At 42.0% G+C, this 19344-nt stretch overlaps 1 protein-coding gene across 3 annotated transcripts in view; it reads left to right on the forward strand.

Moving 5' to 3' along the window:
* The window catches only part of PANK2 (pantothenate kinase 2), a 31639-nt gene extending 12515 nt beyond the window's left edge, over nt 1-19124 (forward strand). Inside the window, exons 1-5 of one of the 3 annotated variants that reach the window (XM_042931530.1) lie at nt 4727-4940; nt 10768-10944; nt 13002-13125; nt 15002-15127; nt 18565-19124. In XM_042931530.1, coding sequence (XP_042787464.1) covers nt 4828-4940; nt 10768-10944; nt 13002-13125; nt 15002-15127; nt 18565-18615 — 591 coding nt within the window. In that variant the 5' untranslated portion in view covers nt 4727-4827 and the 3' untranslated portion in view covers nt 18616-19124. Of the gene's footprint in view, nt 1-4587; nt 4941-9436; nt 9691-9726; nt 10945-13001; nt 13190-15001; nt 15128-18564 lie in introns of those variants that run through there. The other 2 variants (XM_042931529.1, XM_042931531.1) reach the window with 2 other exon arrangements.
* Nucleotides 19125-19344: the final 220 nt, after the last annotated feature.

Genomic DNA, 19344 nt, shown 5'->3' on the forward strand with positions numbered 1-19344 from the left:
ATATATAGACACACCCATGGAGCTCTCCCTTCACCTCCAACAATCAAGATTTGGGTTACTACCAAATGTCTATCAACTGATGAAGGGATAAAGATGTGCCCCCCCTTTCCCCCCCGCAATGGAATACTACTCCACAGTGAAAAGGAATGAAACCTTGCCATTTGCAACAATGTGGATGGAACTGGAGGACATTTTGCTAAGTGAAATAAGTCAGAGAAAGACAAATATCATGTTTTCACTCATTCGTGGAAGTTCAGAAACTTAACAGAAGGCCATGGGGGAAGGGAAAGAAAAAAATACATGAATAGTTACAAACAGAGGGAGGCAAACCATAAGAGACTTTTAAATACAGAGAACAAACTGATGCTGGAAGGGTGTGGGGAGGCTGGGGGGTGGGGAAAATGGGTGATGGGCATTGAGGAGGACACTTGTTGGTATGAGCACTGGGTGTTGTATGTAAGTGATAAATCATGGGAATCTACTCCCGAAGCCAAGAGCACACCGTATACACTGTATGTTAGCTAACTAACTTGACAATAAATTACATCTATATTTTAAAAAAAGGTTTGGGTTAATACAGAAAGTTTTCTTCTGCTCCTATAGTCCTTCCCTCCCCTTCCTCCCCCAGCCTACAGTCTACTTCCTATCAAATGCAGAAATGATTGCTTTGCATTTCCTGGAGTTTCATATGCGTGGAATCATATAGCATGTAGCCTTTGTGTGAGGCTTCTTTTACTCAGCCTGTTTTTGAGACTGATCTCTGTCAAGTGTATACTAGTTTGTCCCCTTCCCTCTTTTTTTGGTTTCCAAAGCTTCACAACCCCCAACTAAGAAATTAACACTGATACAGTTCACAGACTTGACTTAGGCCTAACCAATTATACAAAAACTCTTTTGTGTGTACGTATTTAGTTCTGTATAATTTTATGTGTGGATTCGTGCAGTTACAACCACAGATGGCAATCATTTCTTAGTTTCTTCTTATTTTACCCCTGAGGATAATTATGATTCTTTTTAAGTCTCCTGTTTGTTTCTGAAACTCTTTCTAAAGATGTTTAGTTTCTCGTTTTTGTGGTGTAGATATCCCTTTTGGTGATTCTAATTTGTGAAGTGATCATCTCTATTTTGAGGATTGCTTTTCTGTCAGTGGATGCAGTATCTCTTTACCAGTTTCTGAAGGTGGATTGTAGGGATGTATGTCCAGATACATGTCTCCTCATTTCTTCTGGGGTGATAGTAGCTACTTGGGTGGGTACCATTCTGAGTCTTTGGCTGAAGTGCTTGTGTTTAATGAAGACTTTGCCTCTGGAGGGGTGGAGGTGTGGGGAGTGGTTCTCAGTAGAGGGAAGTGGTTGGTCTGTTCAGTTGCACCAGATGCATTCCCCACCAGATCACCCATGACCACCAGAGCCTGTCCCTGTTTCTCCATGGCAGCCACTCCTATGTACAGCTTGATGGAGCACCCGTGTACTCTCCCAGCCTTCATAGCTGCTCCCAATTTTTATTTTATTTATTTATTTATTTTAGAGAGAAATTGAGAGCTTGAGTGGGGGAGAGGGGCAGAGGGAAAGAGAGAGAGAATCTCCAGCAGGCTCCCTCCTCAGTGCAGACCCAAAGAGGGGCTTAATCCCTGGGATCATGAGTTGGATGCCCAGCTAACGAAGCCACCCAGGCACTGTTTGTTTATTCCCAGTTTTTTTTTTTTTTTTTTTTTTTTTTTTATAGCATTCTTCTTTTTAGGGTTCTGGACAGTTACTGCCCTTATCAACTTAGTTTTGCTGATCCTATCGTTTCTTGTTTCCCGGAATTATTTTGGAAAATAATACATCAATAAATCTGTATCTTTAGTCATTTCTGCGATCTAAGCTAGGAGGGCAAGGCAGTCTGTGCAGTCCATTTTGATCTGATCTCCTGAAGCTATTTTTTGGGAAGGATTTTTTTGGGAACAGATATTAACTCTAAAATATGTTACCATAAAGTCCTTTGAAACCTTTTATTTTAGGGACATCAGGTTTTGAGAAATTGACCACTGGAGCTTACATGTTACATAAGGTTGGGAATTTCCTCTATTTCTAGTTTGCATACTAAACCAGAGCTCTGAAAAGTTTCAACATTTCTTCTTTGAGCCAAGAGGAAGGATGTAGATTTTCATTCTCAATCTTTTTTTTTCTTTTTTTCAAAGTTGAGATTCATGGGTAGTCATTTTGTTGTTTTTTAATATTTCATTGTGTAGTTTGGGCTTATTTGTGCAAGAGGGCTGGGTTGACTCAATATTTTGATGTTTTTCTTCCTGATCTTTGTGACTTTTTTTGAAATAATACATTTTTAAAAATATGTTTTTTATTTTTATTTTTTTAAATTTACATCCAAGTTAGCATACAGTGCAACAATGTTTTCAGGAGTAGATTCCTTAATGCCCCTTACTCATTTTGCCCACTCCCCCCCATACCCTTCAGTAACCCTCTGTTCTCCATGTTTAAGAGTCTCTTAATGTTTTGTCCCCTTCCCTGTTTTTATATTATTTTTGCTTCCCTTCCCTTATGTTCATCAGTTTTGTATCTTAAATTCTTTGTATGAGTGAAGCCATATGATACTTGTCTTTCTCTGACTGATTAATTTCACTTAGCGTAATACCCTCTAGTTCCATCCACGTAGTTGCAAATGGCAGGATTTCATTCTTTTTGATTGCTGAGTAATACTCCAGTGTGTGTGTGTGTGTGTGTGTGTGTGTGTGTGTGTGTGTGTATGTATATATATATATATACACACACACATAAAGATATGTGTATATATACATATATATACACATTTATATACATAAAAGATAAAGAAGATTGTGTGTGTGTGTGTATACATATACATGTATGTGTATACACACACACACACACACACACACACACACCACATCTTCTTTATCCATTCATCCATCGATGGACATTTGGGCTCTTTCCATACTTTGGCTATTGTTGATAGTGCTGCTATAAACATTGGGGTGCATGTGCCCCTTTGAAACAGCACACCTGTATCCCTTGGATAAATGCCTAGTAGTGCAATTGCTGGGTCATAGGGTAGTTCTATTTTTAATTTTTTGAGGAACCTCCATACTGTTTTCCAGAGTGGCTGCACCAGTTTGCATTCCCACCAGCAGTGCAAAAGAGATCCTCTCTCTCCGCATCCTCGCCAACATCTGTTGTTGCCTGAGTTGTTAATGTTAGCCATTCTGACAGGTGTAAGGTGGTATCTCATTGTGGTTTTGATTTGTTATTTCCCTGATGATGAGTGATGTTGTGAGCATGTTTTCATGTGTCTGTTGCCATCTGGATGTCTTCTTTGGAGAAGTGTCTATTCATGTCTTTTGCCCATTTCTTCACTGGATTATTTGTTTTTTGGGTGTTGAGTTTGTGTGATAAGTTCTTTATAGATTTTGGATATTAACCCTTTATCTGATATGTTGTTTGCAAATATCTTCTCCCATTCTGTTGGTTGCCTTTTAGTTTTGCTGATTGTTTCCTTCCCTGTGTAGAAGCTTTTTAAAAAAAAAAAAAAAATTTTTTTTTTAATGTTTATTTTTATTTTCGAGCATTTTGAGAGAGCATGAGCAGGGGAGGGGCAGAGAGAGAGAGGGAGACACAGAATCAGAAACAGGCTCCAGGCTCTGAGCTGTCAGCACAGAGCCCGACATGGGGCTCGAACTCGCAGACCACGAGATCATGACCTGAGCCGAAGTTGGATGCTCAACCGACTGAGCCACCCAGGTGCCCATTGTGCAGAAGCTTTTTATTTTGATGAGGTCCCAATAGTGCATTTTTGCTTTTGTTTCCCTTGCCTCCGGAGACCTGTTGAGTAAGAAAGTTGCTGTGGCCAAGGTCAAAGAGGTTTTTGCCTGTTTTCTCCTCGAGGATTTTGATGGCTTCCTGTCTTACATTTAGGTCTTTCATCCATTTTGAGTTTATTTTTGTGTATGGTGTAAGAAAATGGTCCAGGCTCATTTTTCTGCATGTTGCTGTCCAGTTTTCCCAGCAGTATTTGCTGAAGAGACTGTCTTTATTCCGTTGGATACTCTTTCCTGCTTTGTCAGAAATTAGTTGGCCATACGTTTGTGGGTCCATTTTTGGGTTCTCTGTTCTGTTCCACTGATCTGAGTGTCTGTTTTTGTGTCAGTGACTTTTTTTTTTTTTTAATTTTTTTTTTTTTTCAACGTTTTTTATTTATTTTTGGGACAGAGAGAGACAGAGCATGAACGGGGGAGGGGCAGAGAGAGAGGGAGACAGAATCGGAAACAGGCTCCAGGCTCCGAGCCATCAGCCCAGAGCCCGACGCGGGGCTCGAACTCACGGACCGCGAGATCGTGATCTGGCTGAAGTCGGAGGCTTAACCGACTGTGCCACCCAGGCGCCCCAATGTGACTTTTTTTTTTAAAGATATTTTCCAGATCAGACAGAATCCTGTTTCTTTTCCCAACGCCCTTTTTGTTTCTCTAGTCCTTGGAAACCTCAGGGTATGAATAAATTGCTAATCTAGTACGTATGTGTTTATTTTTCAGAAAAAAAAAAGTTGTTCTGACTTTTTTTTTCTTTTCCCATTTAGTTTTTCCATGGTTTGGCTTGGATATTGGTGGAACCCTGGTTAAGCTGGTTTATTTTGAACCCAAAGACATCACTGCTGAAGAAGAAGAAGAAGAGGTGGAAAGTCTTAAAAGCATTCGGAAGTACCTGACCTCCAATGTGGCTTATGGGTCCACAGGTATTCGGGATGTGCACCTGGAGCTGAAGGACCTGACTCTGTGTGGACGCAAGGGCAATCTGCACTTTATACGCTTTCCCACTCATGACATGCCTGCTTTTATTCAGATGGGCAGAGATAAAAACTTCTCGAGTCTTCACACTGTCTTTTGTGCCACTGGAGGTGGAGCGTACAAATTTGAGCAGGATTTTCTCACAGTATGTATTTTTTTCAGCTTACATACAATTTATGGTAATCTGATTGTTAAAAATAATACCAGTAGCAAGTGGTGGAATCATTTCCATTTCTAATGGAACTTGAGTTTTCACCCGATTAAGATTAGAGAGATGTAAATCGAGTCGTAGTCTGGAGTTGCCATCTAGAGATTATAATAAGCTGTGATAAGCAGTCTGAGGAACTACCTACGAGGAACAGGTCATTAGGTCTGAAACTATGAGGGGCGTCTGGCTGGCTCATTTGGAAGAGTGTGTGACTCTTGATCTTGGGGTCATGAGTTTGAGCCCCATGTTGGGTATAGAAATTACTATTAAAAAAAATCTTGGGGCACCTGAGTGGCTCAGTTGGTTGAGCTTTTCACCATTGATTTAGGCTCAGATCACAATCCCAGCATCGTGGGATCAAGTCCTGTGTCAGGCTCTGTGCTGAGTGTGGAGCCTGTTTGGGATTCTCGTTCTCTCTGTCTCTCTCCCCCTCCCCCTCTTGCCTTCTGCCCTTCTCCCCCGGTCACTCACACTCTCTTTTTCTAAAATAAAAAATGTTAAAAATCTTCAGCAATGAGATTGGAAAAATAATTTTGGGGCACCTGGCTGGCTCAGTTGGTGTAATATGTGACTCTTGATTTCAGGGTCGTGAGTTCAAGCCCCACATTGGGCATGGAGCCTCCTTTAAAAAAAAAAAAATTAAAAAAAAAATGTCATTTAATGTCATAAAATTTTTTCCAGGGGCGCCTGGGTGACTCAGTCGTTAAGCATCTGATTTGGGCTAAGGTCATGATCTTACGGTTCATGAGTTCAAGTCCCACATTGGGTGAGCTTGAGTCTTACTTCTGGTGAGTTTGTGCCCTGCATCGAGTGAACATGAGCCCTGCTTTGGGTGAGCCCTGTTTCTCTCTCTCTCTCTTCCCCTTACTCACTTGTGCCCTCTCTCTCTCTCTCTCTCAAAAAAAAATTGTTTCCAATTTTGTCTACCACATAATTTCTCTTGTCCCCCTCAATTGTTTCCTGGCAAGGTTACTATTAAAAAAACAAGGAACGCTGGTCCAAAGCAGTGGCCTCTTGGTCTCAGGGCTAGTCTGAAATGGTTAACAGCAGAGCCTTCTCTCCCCAAATGCCTTCTGATGTGTACTGTTCTGCACTCTTGTTATATGTGTCTCTGAATCATGTCTGGATGCTGGGGGAGTGCCAGTGGGTGCCTGACTTTGTTTTCATTTAGTAACACTGTGTGCAAGGCCTTGAGGCTAGGTCCATTGAGGGTGGATGTGGTTGTGGGGTTAGGTGGGAGAGTAGACAAGTGAATTGGCCAAAACTCTGACTTTCAGGGTCAGAATAGATTGAAAATATCTTCAGTGTCTATGGTTTTTAAAAAAAAAAATTTTTGTGTGTTTATTTACTTTTTGAGAGAGAGAAAGAGACAGGGGTGAGCAGGGGAGGGGCAGAGAGAGGGAGACACAAAATCCAAAGCAGGCTCTAGGTTCTGAGCTGTCAGCACAGAGCCTGATGAGGGGCTCGAACTCATGGACTATGACATCATGACCTGAGCTGAAAGACACTTAACTGAGCCACCCAGGCATTCCCAGTGATTATGTTTTTAATGCCACTAATGAGAATGTTATTCTAGAGATTCTGCCTTTGCCTTTGTTGTTTTACCTTTCTTTTTTTCTCCATGTGTCAATGTGTGGTTTGTGACATCCTCTTTCTTTGTCTTCTTTCTCCTGACTTTCTCCTGTTACTGACCATAATCCTAATATAGAATTGACATGAATTTTTATCAAGTTTTAATATTCTTTGCCTGAATTTCTTTTGGTGGTTGGTTTTTAGTGGTTTCTCTTCCAGCAGTGAGGAAAGAGGAAGTTTAGTTGGAGTAGAGACGGTTCCCTTCCTTTGTGGAAACCTCATAGTGGACTCTGGATCATAACTGATGGGTAAAGGAGAAAACTTTTTGCAGGACCCTGTATAGATGCCCTTTGGAACATATTTGAAAACCATTCAGGCTGTTTCCAGAGGTTCAGCATTGTATGGTAATTCAAGGGGACGGTGCAAAGTGAATTTTAGACCTTAGAAATCAGTTCTTAGGCTTTCGGGTTTCTCATTTGAATGCAGCAGTGCTGTCCTTGAAAATTATAGGAAAATGAAATGCCTATCAAATGCTCTTTGTGCATTAAGAGTAACTAGTATTTAATAAACCACAGTGGAATGTTTTTTTAAAATACTGAGTTTATTTTGTTGCCTTTTTTTTTTTTTTTTTAATTTGAGAGAGAGAGAGTGCAAGCCGGGGAGAGGGGCAGAGGGAGAGAATCTTAAGCAGGCTCCACTCTCAGTGTGGAGCCCGATATGGGCCTCTATCTCACAACCAATCTCATGACTGAAATCATGACCTGAGCTGAAATCAAGAGTTGGACGCTTAACTGACTGAGCCACCTAGGTGTCCCTACTTTGTTGACTTTTAATGTGAATCAAATTTCTTAACATACTGGGTTTGCTTGTTGGTGTAACACATTATGTTATGAATACCTTGCATTAGTGAAATTAGCTATGCATTTATTCGTCTAACTATCACTTAGGGGCTGGGATTCATTAGGAATTAGCAGGACACTCAGGATGACAGGAATTCTAGAAAGGAAAAGGAAAAAAAAACTGTAGAAGGAAAAAGGAGACCAACTGTTTGGGCTCCACTAGGCCACCAGTGTAAAATGATGAAATGAAATGAAAATACAGAAAAGGAGATACAGAAGAGGAAATTCAGATTCACATGCAGGAAGTTGGTTTTGAATTCATCTCAGTAGAGAGGGCATGAGCAGGTGCCATAGGGACAGTGATGAATACTTCAAGGGCTTGGGTTTGGTCAGAGGAGTAATTTAATATTCTTACTTAGGGATTAAGGATTAAGATGAAGTTACCTGTTAATTTCCCTTTTTGCTGTGGATCAGAATAAATTGAGTAGAAATGTAATCAAGTGAGAGTTGACTTAAATGGGGAGGACTTGCAGGGCTGGACCCACTTGTAAACAGAAGTAGGTGCTGTAAGGGGTTTAGGAGGCAGTTTTTACCTTTGTCACTCAAATATGTGGAGTGTACGTGCTTGCAAACATTCACGTGGGTTAGAAGTTCAGGAAGTAAAGTGGGGAGTTTTTTTTAATGTTTATTTTTGAGAGGGAGAGAGAGAGAGAGAGAGAGAGAGAGAGAGAGAGAGAGATCAAGCAGGGGAGGGGCAGAGAGAGAGGGAGATACAGAATCAGAAGCAGGCTCCAGGCTCTGAGCTGTCAGCACAGAGCCTGACACAGAGCTCGAACTCATGAACCTGGAGATCATGACCTGAGTGAAAGTCAGATGCTTAACTGACTGAACCACGCAGGTGCCCCAAGTGGAGATGTTTCTTTATGCCATCTCTCCAGAGTCACCACTGTTAGAAGTTTATGTATCTTTTTAGTGTTCTCTGCATGACTGTATGACACACACAGGTGCATGTAAACTTGGCTTTACACATAGGCAAGTTAGTTAGGGTCACGTATTATGAAGTGTTTCTCAACTTGCTTTTTTGACTGACAGCATGTCTTGGAGTTCTTCCCACCTCAGTTCTTAATTACTGAAGATCCTTTTCGTTCTTAATTGATCCTGTACATTGCTTTCTAATATGAATAATAATCGTTCTGTTATTTAAGTGGATTACATTGGTAACACTTGGGAATTTTGATACTGCTAAAATCTTCTCATCCTCCAGGGACTATAGTTGGTTTATTTTTTATTTATTTAAAAATTAAAAAAAAAAAGTTTATTTTTGAGAGAGAGACAGAGTGTGAGTGGGGAGGGGCAGAGAGAGGGAGAATCCAAAGCAGGCTCCAGGCCCTCAGCTGTCAGCCCAGAGCCTGATGAGGGGCTTGAACTCAGGAACTGTGAGATCATGACCTGAGCTGAAGTCAGACACGTGTCCAACTGAGCCACCCAGGTGCCCTGTAATTGGTTTTAGATAGTGAAAAACCTTATTACCTTCTAATTATATACTTTGCAGCCCTTTGACGTCTGTTTATTAATAACAAAGTGAGGCCTAGTTTGATACTGTTCTACAGCTTCGAAGATGGTTGTTCAGAGGGTAGATGTCTGAGTCCTTGTGGCTCCTGCCTTGTGTCACCAGGTGTTTGAGTCACTTGAATTTCTTGGAGTTGGCTTTCTAATAGGGCGGTGATCTCACCTGTGCTCCTGACTCATGGTCCCTGTGAGTAGATATCTTGTTTTCTGCTTGGGTTTTGGGCACATTTCTCTAGCTGCTGCAGTGGTTTGTAGGTGGAGTGTATTTGGGTCTGTCTAATCAGATCGTCCCTATGTTTTTTGTCTCCAGCTTTGTTCTGTAAATCATATGTACGAATAGTACACATCTGTGAGCACTTCTATGGTTTGTTTAATGTAGAGGGGTGCCTTATTAAGCAGAGTTTTTATTTTTGGCTTGTTAGAAAGTCTGAATGTATTTTTATTTCATTACAGATAGGTGACCTTCAGCTTTGCAAACTTGATGAACTAGATTGTTTAATAAAAGGAATTTTATACATTGACTCAGTTGGATTCAATGGACGGTCACAGTGCTATTACTTTGAAAACCCTGCTGATGCTGAGAAATGTCAGAAGTTACCATTTGATTTGAAAAATCCATACCCTCTGCTTCTGGTGAACATTGGCTCTGGGGTTAGCATTTTAGCAGTATATTCCAAAGATAATTACAAGCGGGTCACGGGTACCAGGTAGGTCTTTTATATAAAGGTCATTGTTCTTGATATCGTGATGAGCTAAAACTGAGTTTTCAGGTATTGCATATAAGTACACCTTTAAGAATGTGTTAAAATTATGTGAAAAGTAAAAAAAAAAAAAAAATGTGAAAAGTGGTTTTTTTCTGGAATTATGCAAACAAATATCATTTCTCTTTGAAAATTCTGATTTCTTGACTTTAATCTGTATTGTTCAATATTTCATTATCATAGTTCGGTAAAATATTTCATTGGCAGATTCGTTGAAGCCCACAGTCCCTGCCCTCAGATAGTATATGATGTGCATATACCATAAAGTTACCAAAGCTACTAGTTAGCATCTATAAGGAGAAGACAAGGCAAGATCCCAGCTTTGAAACTTGGCCTGGATTTTATACATACATGTGAACATGCACACACTCACACTCACACACCCACGGGATGATCTGAGATCTAGAAGGTGAGGTACTGAGCAACAGAAACATGATTGGAGGAGGGTAAGCCGAAAGGGGTGGAGAAGTGAGTGGCAGGCAAGAGTGAATATGCTGTGGTTTAAGGATTAGAGATCGTTAGATGCAAAACAAGGAGCTGGGGTTTGGGATAAACAAGGTTTTTTAACAGGTGTGAATTAAAGAAAGAGAGGAGTAATTTGGGGGGAGAAAACCGTTAATGGAGGAGTTCTTTGCGGGGTGGGGGACTGATGAGCCAGGATGACAGGGGGCTTAGAGAGACAAAGGGAGGAGGTGTTAGCGTGGCCTGGGTGTGTGGCGGGCAGATCTGCGCCCAAAGCTCCTGACACTCAGCAGATGCCCATACTGCACTGGGGGTGCAGGCAGGGAGGTGAGCCCAGTGTTTTGCCTCACTGTTTTTGGCTCACGTGAGTATGTACCTTCAAGGTATGTATCAGGCGCCCTGAGTTTATCTTTCTGCAGTCTTGTCTGCCAGTGGCATCTGCAGGATTGGGTTAGGGCAAGAGTGAGTTGATGTACGGATACAATTTTCAGTTCATAAATAATTACCTTCCCGTTCTTATTTTTAAAATGTTCTAATACTGTGTTGTTTGTTTTTAATCAGTCTTGGAGGAGGAACTTTTTTTGGTCTCTGCTGTCTTCTCACCGGCTGCAGCACTTTTGAAGAGGCTCTGGAAATGGCATCTCGTGGAGATAGCACCAAAGTGGATAAACTAGTTCGAGACATTTATGGAGGGGACTATGAGAGGTTTGGACTGCCGGGCTGGGCTGTGGCATCCAGGTAAGGGGGCGTGTGTGTTCTGAGAAAGACAGGAATAAGATATTAAATATTGGATGTATCTTTTTCCTTTTAAACGGTTTTATCCAGCTATAATTTACATACTGTAATGTCACCTGTTTAAAGTGTAAAATTTAGTGGTTTCAAGTATATTTACAGAATTTTGCAGTCATCACCATAGTCTAATTTCAGTACATTTTCATCATCCCAGAAAGAAACCTTCTATCCATTAGCTGTCACTTCCCATTTCCTCTACCTCAGTCCTTGGTAAACACTCATATATTTTCTGTCTGTAGATTTGCTTGTTCTGGACACTTCATATAAATGGTGTCCTATTATGAGATTTTTGTGACTGGCTTCTTTTCACGTAGCATGTTTTCAGGGTTCATCCATGTGGTAGCATGAATCAGTAGTTTGAATTTCCATGTGAATTAAAAAAAATTTTAATGTTTTTATTTAGAGAAAGAGAGAGAGCATGAGCAGGGGAGGGGCAGAGAGAGAGAGAGAGAGGGAGACACAGAATCCGAAGCAGGCTCTAGGCTCTAGGCTCTGAGTTGTCAGCACAGAGCCGGATGTGGGGTTTGAACTGGTGAACTGCAAGATCATGACGTGAGCTGAAGTTGGATGCTCAACCAACTAAACCACCCAGGAGCCCCTCCATGTGAATTTTACCATCACCTTGTCAGTGGCTGCAAAAAAGGCATTTAGGATTTTGATAGGGATCCTGTTGAATTTGTAGGTCATGTTGGAGGGTATTGCCATCTTAACATTATCAAGTCTTCTGATCCAAGATAAAATGTCTTTCCATTTATTTAGAATTTTACTTTCTTTTTTTTTTGTTTGTTTTAATGTTTATTTTGTTTTGAGGGGAGGGGCAGAGAGAGGGGGAGAGAGAATCCCACTGTGAGTGCAGAGCCAGATGCAAGGCTTGATCTCACAAAGTGTGAGATCATGACCTGAGCTGAAATCAAGAGTTAGATGCCTAACTGACTGAGCCACCCAGGCGTCCCCTAGAGTTTTGCTTTCTTTCACCAAAGTTATATTTGTAGTTTTCAGTGTACGGTTGTTACACTTCTTTTGTTAAATAGATTTCGAAGCATTTTATTCTCTTTGACATGGTAAATGGAATTCTGTAAAAATTTTATTTTCAGCTATTTAGAACACTTGTTTTTTTGTATTGGGACACATTAAAATTTTTTTTTAATGTTTATTGTATTTTGAGAGAGAGTGAGAGTGTGAGTGGGGGAGGGGCAGAGAGAGAAGGAGACACAGGATCCGAAGCAGGCTCTAGGCTCTGAGCTGTCAGCATAGAGCCCAACGTGGGGCTTGAACTCACGAACCGCGCTTAACCGACTGAGTCACCCAGGCGCCCACACGTGATTTTTTAAAATGATAGTAAAGGACCACATATATATGTGCTTATGTGCTAATTTCAGGGACTTTGTAAATGCTGCACATTTTATGTTTGAGTTTGCAGCTTTTGTGCACTGTTAATCACTTCCTTTTCTGATTGGGTTTGTGTTTTGATCGGTTATAAATGTAGCAGTGCTGCTCTACAAGTACTTTGAAGTACTTGGTCTTCTAGGGAAATCTGACACTCTTCCGTAGTTGACTCTGGGACGCCACTTTGCTTTACTCTGATAAAGCAGTTTCCGAGCTGCGAACGTGACCATTCAGCTGATCGGTATGACTGCGCAGCTGGGACCGAATCGCCAATAGAGGTGTCTCCCTGGAGCTGTCCTCTGGCTGTGGAAGGCACAGTGGCGCCTTAGAGTGGATCTGATGAGGTCCTAACTGGACGTACAAAGATCTGTTATCAGTGCTAGATGTCACTGGGAGCTGTGGGGAAAGGCATTTACTTACTCAGAATGCTTGAGCGGTTTCTTCCAAGTTGCATTTCTCTTTGAACAGATGCTCTGTTATTTTGTAATAAATGGTTTGAAGATTTGAACAGTGTCGCCCTAAAAGTCGCATTTATCTTAGTAGAGTAACATTCAAGTTCCGTTGGGCTGTGTTGCCTTTTGGTTCAGTGGCCGCATGTTTTTTTTCTTCCTTCACAGCTTTGGAAACATGATAAGCAAGGAGAAGCGAGAGGCTGTCAGTAAAGAGGACCTCGCCAGAGCAACGTTGATCACCATCACCAACAACATTGGCTCAATAGCAAGAATGTGTGCCCTTAATGAAGTAAGGGGACCTGGATTTCTTTAGATGCTCTGAGGAGAATACAGAACTTACTAAGTGGGCCTCAGCCCTGTGTACAACGTCTGTCTTGTCCGCACAGTACCTGAGTATAGTTGTATGGGGTGGAGTTTCATTGGCCATGTTAAAGCTCTTCAAGTGTAGACTGCTCTTAACTGATGTTTTTTCCTCAGTGAAGATAAATATTGCCACTATGTAAAAGTAAAATCACATCTTTTGAGGGGAAAGTAGGAAGGTAGGAAGGCAGTGAGAAGTCCTGGTGATGGGGCAGCAGGGGGCGGGGGGGGGGTGGGTGGGTTGTAGGCAGGGTGGACAGCAGCCCCATCCAGCCTGGAGTCCCCGGAAGGCATCCGGAGGAGTCGCCGAGGCCGGGAGAAGAGAGCGGGCAGCCGAGGAGCGCTCGCCCCGTGCGCCGCCACGAGCTGTCTTTGTGCTTTCAGCTTCTTTACAGTGCTGCCTTGTAGCATTCGGGTCAAGCAGCATTGTACAGGGCTATGAAAGAACCGAGAGCGGCCTTCCCCGGGGTCCCGATGCTGCGGCTCCGCCACTTGTCCCTGCTCACGCGGTTTTGCTTACATTTACTCTGCTCAGTGGATCGTGTAGGCATGCGGCTTAAAAAAGAAACTTCGAAAGGCACAAAAGGGGATTGTCTCGTTTTTAATTAAAAAGCTACTGTATCAGCATCAAGTAATTAAAAACATTCTTCATTTGAATATGTTAGTTACTGTTTTCTTTATCGCTTGTTCCTTTTCCTGTGCTTTTATAAGATATATTAGTTGGTGTCGGTGTACGTGCCAATTGACATTTTTTACTCAAGTATTTAAAATTACACAGCTGTGTTCTTGGTTTGTTTCTGTGTCATAAGTCACTCCCGTAGAGCTGGGTGTGGGTTGCTCGCCAGTGATCGTTCTGCAGTAAGGCATTTTTAAGCGTGAAGCTTTTCTTTTGAATTTTACTCTTTTTTTTTTTTTTTTTAAATGTTTATTTATTTTTGAGACAGAGAGACAGAGCATGAACGGGGGAGGGTCAGAGAGAGAAGGAGACATAAAATCTGAAGCAGGCTCCAGGCTCCAGGCTCCGAGCTGTCAGCACGGAGCCTGACGTGGGGCTCGAACTAACGGACCGAGTGATCATGACCTGAGCCGAAGTCCGACGCTCGACTGACTGTGCCACCCAGGTGCCCTGGTTGAATTTTACTCTTGATGAGGGACTTACTCAGGAGCGAGGTCTCTCATGTAGAGAATATGACTGTACTTACGCGTTTTGGTAGGAATTGCCAAGATGCTTTGCACCAGGGCCGCATTAACTTAGATCTGTTTAGGCAGTGAACGAATGGGTTGGTGTTACCACAACTTTACTCACACTGGGGTAGAATTCCAGTTAGTTGTTCTGCTGCTAGCTTTTAGTAGGTTTAAAATATTACTCTCTCGGATTACTGGTGAGGTTGAATTTTTGCCCCTTATATTTCTTGTATAATTTGCTTATTTGTGTCGCTTTCCTTCGTTTGAATTGGGGGTCTTACTTTTTTTTCTTTCCTTTTTTTTTTTTTTTTTTTTTTTTTACTTTTCTGTATAAAACTTTTACCAGAAGTTATTGTTTGTCATACTTAATACAAATGTTTTTCCTAATTTGTATTCTCTTGTGACATTTTCTGGCATGGCTTGAGGTGGGTCCAGAGTTGTCTGGGTTCAAATTTAAGTAGCCTTGGACCAATTAGATTAAATGTAAATACTTTTTAAATTTTTTGCTCAGCAGTCAAGTTGCTGCTAAAAACTATGCACGTGGTGCTCTGTTTGGGGTAGCTTTTACGAGAGAACAGAAATTAAGATGAAAACTAATTACCTTTTTTTAATGTGCTCAGAACATTAACCAGGTGGTATTTGTTGGAAATTTCTTGAGAATTAATACGATCGCCATGCGACTTTTGGCATATGCTTTGGATTATTGGTCCAAGGGGCAGTTGAAAGCACTTTTTTCGGAACACGAGGTAAGCGGACTTATTTCTCGCGATGTGTTACGAGTGTAAAGGGCATGCAGTTCCCACCGCTTGGAACTCGAAGTAGATGTGAAATGGACTGCACTGCAGTTCTTACTTAATTTTTTGTAGACGTATGATATAGGGTTTAACTTTGTAATGTTCAAAAGCAATTTCTTACCTGATTTAATGCAAGGGAAATTTTTGGTTAACTGTGAATGTCAGCAATTTTTTTAAGATTAAAAAAAATTTATTTCTTTATTTTGAGAGAGAGAGCACGAGCACACACAAGTCGGGGAGGGACAGAGATGGGGAGAGGGAATCCCAAACTGGCTCTGTGCTGATAGCACGGAGGGGCTCAGTCTCATGAACTGTGGGATCATGACCTGAGCTGAAATCAAGAGTAGGACACTTAACCAACTGAGCTACCCAGGCACCCCTGAACGTTAGCAATTCTAAAGAAAAAAAACCTTGATAAACATTCACCTCTATTTCTAGTGTTACTTTTTTCCAAACCATCCATTATGTTTTTCCCATTACATTTTGTAAACGCACTTGGGGTTCTGCTTTTTTCATTTTGATGTTGGCTTTTGTGTATTGATACAGTTCATGGGCCACTTATATAAGATGTGTGTTCTGAAAACAGAGAAATACATTCCAAGATTAGAACCACATAAGAACCTCATACCTAGACAGGCTAGAAATGACAGAATGGAAGAAAATCATTGAATTGCTCCACTTGAAATTCTGTATGGGAAAGTGCCTTTCTGTTTTTCCAGTTTGGGGAAAAAAATAGGACCATAGCTATGGAGGGGAACCTCTCTTCTGTCCCCTTGCTTGTGGGGCATTTGAACTATTTATTTCCAGTGTTGCTGGATCTTAGTGCTATCACAAACATTTTTCAGAATTGTTTGTGTATATTTACTTAATAGTATTTATAGGAATCGGCAGAATAAGATTTGAAGTGCTACAGGGATTGCTTTTTCCGTTAAAGTTGCTCTGAGTTTTTCCTGTGTAAGTGCCCTTATTAAGTTCATTGTTAAAATTCAAGGTGCACAGATTCCCCTTATCAAAGCTTAAAGGTTAGTCATCTAATTGTTTATTTTATTAAAAAAAATTAATTGAATAAATTTGACATGTAACATTGTGTAAGTTTAAGGTTTACAGCTGGTCACTTTGATACATTTATGTGCTGGGACGTGGTCGCTGGTGCGGCCACCTGGCCTGATGTGATGGTGCTGCATTATTACTGGCTTTGCTTGTCCTGCTGTGCATGAGATCTCTCTGGCTTATTTACTGCCCGTCAATTTGTACGCTTAAACATTTTTTGCTTTTAATGTTATTAATAAATCGGTACCAAATTATCTTTCAGTTTCTTACATCTTTTATATATATCTTGCTTTTTGTGATTTTTGACCTGTTCTATTTTGCTTTATGTTAGAATAAAAAGAAACTCTCTTTAATGTTACATTGCAGTAGAACTTTCCTCCTGCTCCATTTCTACCTCTTGAAACTTTCCTAGGCAGAATGTGGAGATTCATTTCTTAGGTTAACTTTTCTTTTTTTTAATCTTCACACCGTAACAGTTATAATTTGAACACTTTGTGGAGTCTTGGTTTTACGTTTTGTCATTCTTACTGCCTGCTGACTTCATGTTCCTCTCTGGTTATGCTTGCTGGCCCCGCTGTCTCTTTTCCAGTTGCATCTAGGCTTCTGACTCCAGTGTTGATCGCCACACTTGTGGAAATTTGATATGTTAGGCTCTGACATATGAAGCCTCTTCCCCTGTGAAGTCGGGAAGTGAAAGTTTTGTATAGATTCCTCTCTGCCCTCTGTCTGCCTTTGCTGTTCTCATCTTAGCATTTTGTAGCTTGTAACGACTTACACCTTCTGCTCGGTGGTGGGTTTTGGGTCTTCAGTGGAGTGCATTACATTGGTTAACTTCATCTCTTCTTTTGTTGCAAAATAAAAGATCCAGAAGGCCACGGGAAACAGAGTGCGTAGCCAGCTACTAAAACGAGTGCCCGCCGGTGAGCCCACCTGAGCCCACCCTCCGCCAGCTGGTGCACTTGTGGGTGTCCTCTCAGGATGCTCATCGTGTAGCTGGCTGTTTTTAAAACCAAGAAACAGAGGAGAGGCTTCAGCTTCTCTCTTGTGTGGCCACGTTTCTTGGAGAAGCTTTCCTTGGAAAACGGAGTGGACTTCAGTTGTTTATGATATTTAGAGACCGTTAGCACGTTCTTTGCAATCCGTCAGCATGTCTTTCAGGATCTTCCCACTTTCCTTTTTCAGTCGTTTTTGTCTTTCTTAAAGGACTTTGCTAACTGCCCGGCTAGCTCAGTCAGTAGAGCATGAGACTCTTAAAGGACTTTGCTGTGGCATCTTATCCCTTGGAGACCTTGACGGATCCTGTATCCGGGTAGGACTGTTCTCTGAGGCCCGCAGGCACTGTCTTTTTACCAGTGTGGGTTTTGTCTCATTTTTCTGTTACAGTCCTTTTCTTTTTCTTGTCTGTTTTTGGGTTTTCATGTCTTGGTTCTTGGTTGTATTTGACTTTGGCTACTTACTTCTGGAGATGGGCTTGCATTGTCCTCCTTCAGCTGCTGCTTCTCGCTCTCATGCCTCTGCTCTCTCTCCAGGCTCTTCTGTTGCTCTTTCACATGGTGCTTTTCTGTCTGTGTCCCCCTCTTCATGTCCCATTAGGGCACGGTTGTCCACTCCTCTGCTGCCCGCCTCTGCCAGTGCTGCCCCGACCACTGCCTTGCTCCAAATGCAGACATCCAGTTACTTCCTGGGTGCGGCTGCTTGGCTGCCTGGAGCACTCCGGCCTTGCACGTGCTGTATGGAAGCCGTTCTTGCTCGCCACATCTCTTGCTCCTATACCCTCGTGGCTGTCACCAGATGTATGGGGGACACCTAAGCCTCCCTGCTGCCCTCTTCCCCTTCTTCAGGCAGGTCTTGAGTCAGTCCCAATCTCTTCTTGCTCTCCTTTCCATCCCCAGCCCAGTCAGGCCCTCCCCCTCCATAACCTGCCCCTGCCACCCCCACCCCTACCCCCCCAGCTTTTCCTGCCCCATCAATCTTCAGGTCCCGTCTTCCCTTCATTCCTTAGTTGTCTGGAAATGCTCCGGGCCTCTGCTGCTTCTCACATCCTCCTTCTGCAGGAGGCAGCCCAGGTACGGGCTCTTTCCAGAGGGAACTGAGCTGCCATGGGCTTCATAGCTCCTGCAGCCCTCACCGTGGGTTTTGGTCTCACATGCTGGCATGCCCGGGTGTTTTATACATCCAGCCCTCCTCCTCAGCCTGGGAGCTCCTTGGAGCTCAGCAAAATAGGTGCTCAGTATCGGGAATTAAGGGCACTGTTGGCTTTAACACTAGTAATCATATTTATGGTAATTTAAATAAGTCTAAGGAAAATTGCTCTCATTTGTGGTGTACTTTTTTTTCAGGGTTATTTTGGAGCCGTTGGAGCACTCCTTGAGCTGTTGAAGATCCCCTGATCACCTGGGGAGGGTTCCTGGAACATTGCACAATGGGATCTGTGAACTTTTGTTTTTTAAGAGACTCAATTTTATGATGGTGTACTACCCAAATCAAAGCAAGGAAGGATGAGTGTATTTTTCTAAGTCATCAAGATAAATCCTTAAAAATTTAGTCGAAACTAGTAACCACTAAGGAAAGATACATATAAAAAAAAGTGGACATGTCCACGGCAGTGAGGATTTGCTGTAGTTAAGTTGCTCTTCAGTATAGCTTTGTTAAACCTGCCATGTGTTTTTGAAATTCCCCGTGTCACTTACTGGGAGCCACTTCAGGGGAGAGCTGTTCAGTGTTCAGCTGGCTGGTTTTGTGTCTTGTTGAACTTGCTAAATGTAAGGCAAGTACTATATCTTGTAATCTCATCACAATGTAGTCAGTATAGCCTTGGAGATCATTATCTGTGAATTAACTCTGGTGTTCATTTAGCCTCTGTGTGAACATATTGAAAAACATGTTTTATTTAAGGTTCTGCAAACTTAAGAGTAATTCTGTACTTGTAATTTTGGCAATTGAGCAACTTTGGGGAAGGGCAGTTCCAGGTTACTCTACACTGCAGATCCTGGGAAGGTGTGTCTGGAAAGATGGGACTTAGTCCACCCTGGGAAGAATGCCCTTGGGGCGGTGTGGGGGGGTGGGAGGTAGGGAGTTAAGCGGAGTTAAGCTAGTAGAAAAAGCGCACCTGGAAGACT

This window comes from Panthera leo, chromosome A3 (genome assembly GCF_018350215.1).
Source record: "Panthera leo isolate Ple1 chromosome A3, P.leo_Ple1_pat1.1, whole genome shotgun sequence".
NCBI lineage: Eukaryota > Metazoa > Chordata > Mammalia > Carnivora > Felidae > Panthera > Panthera leo.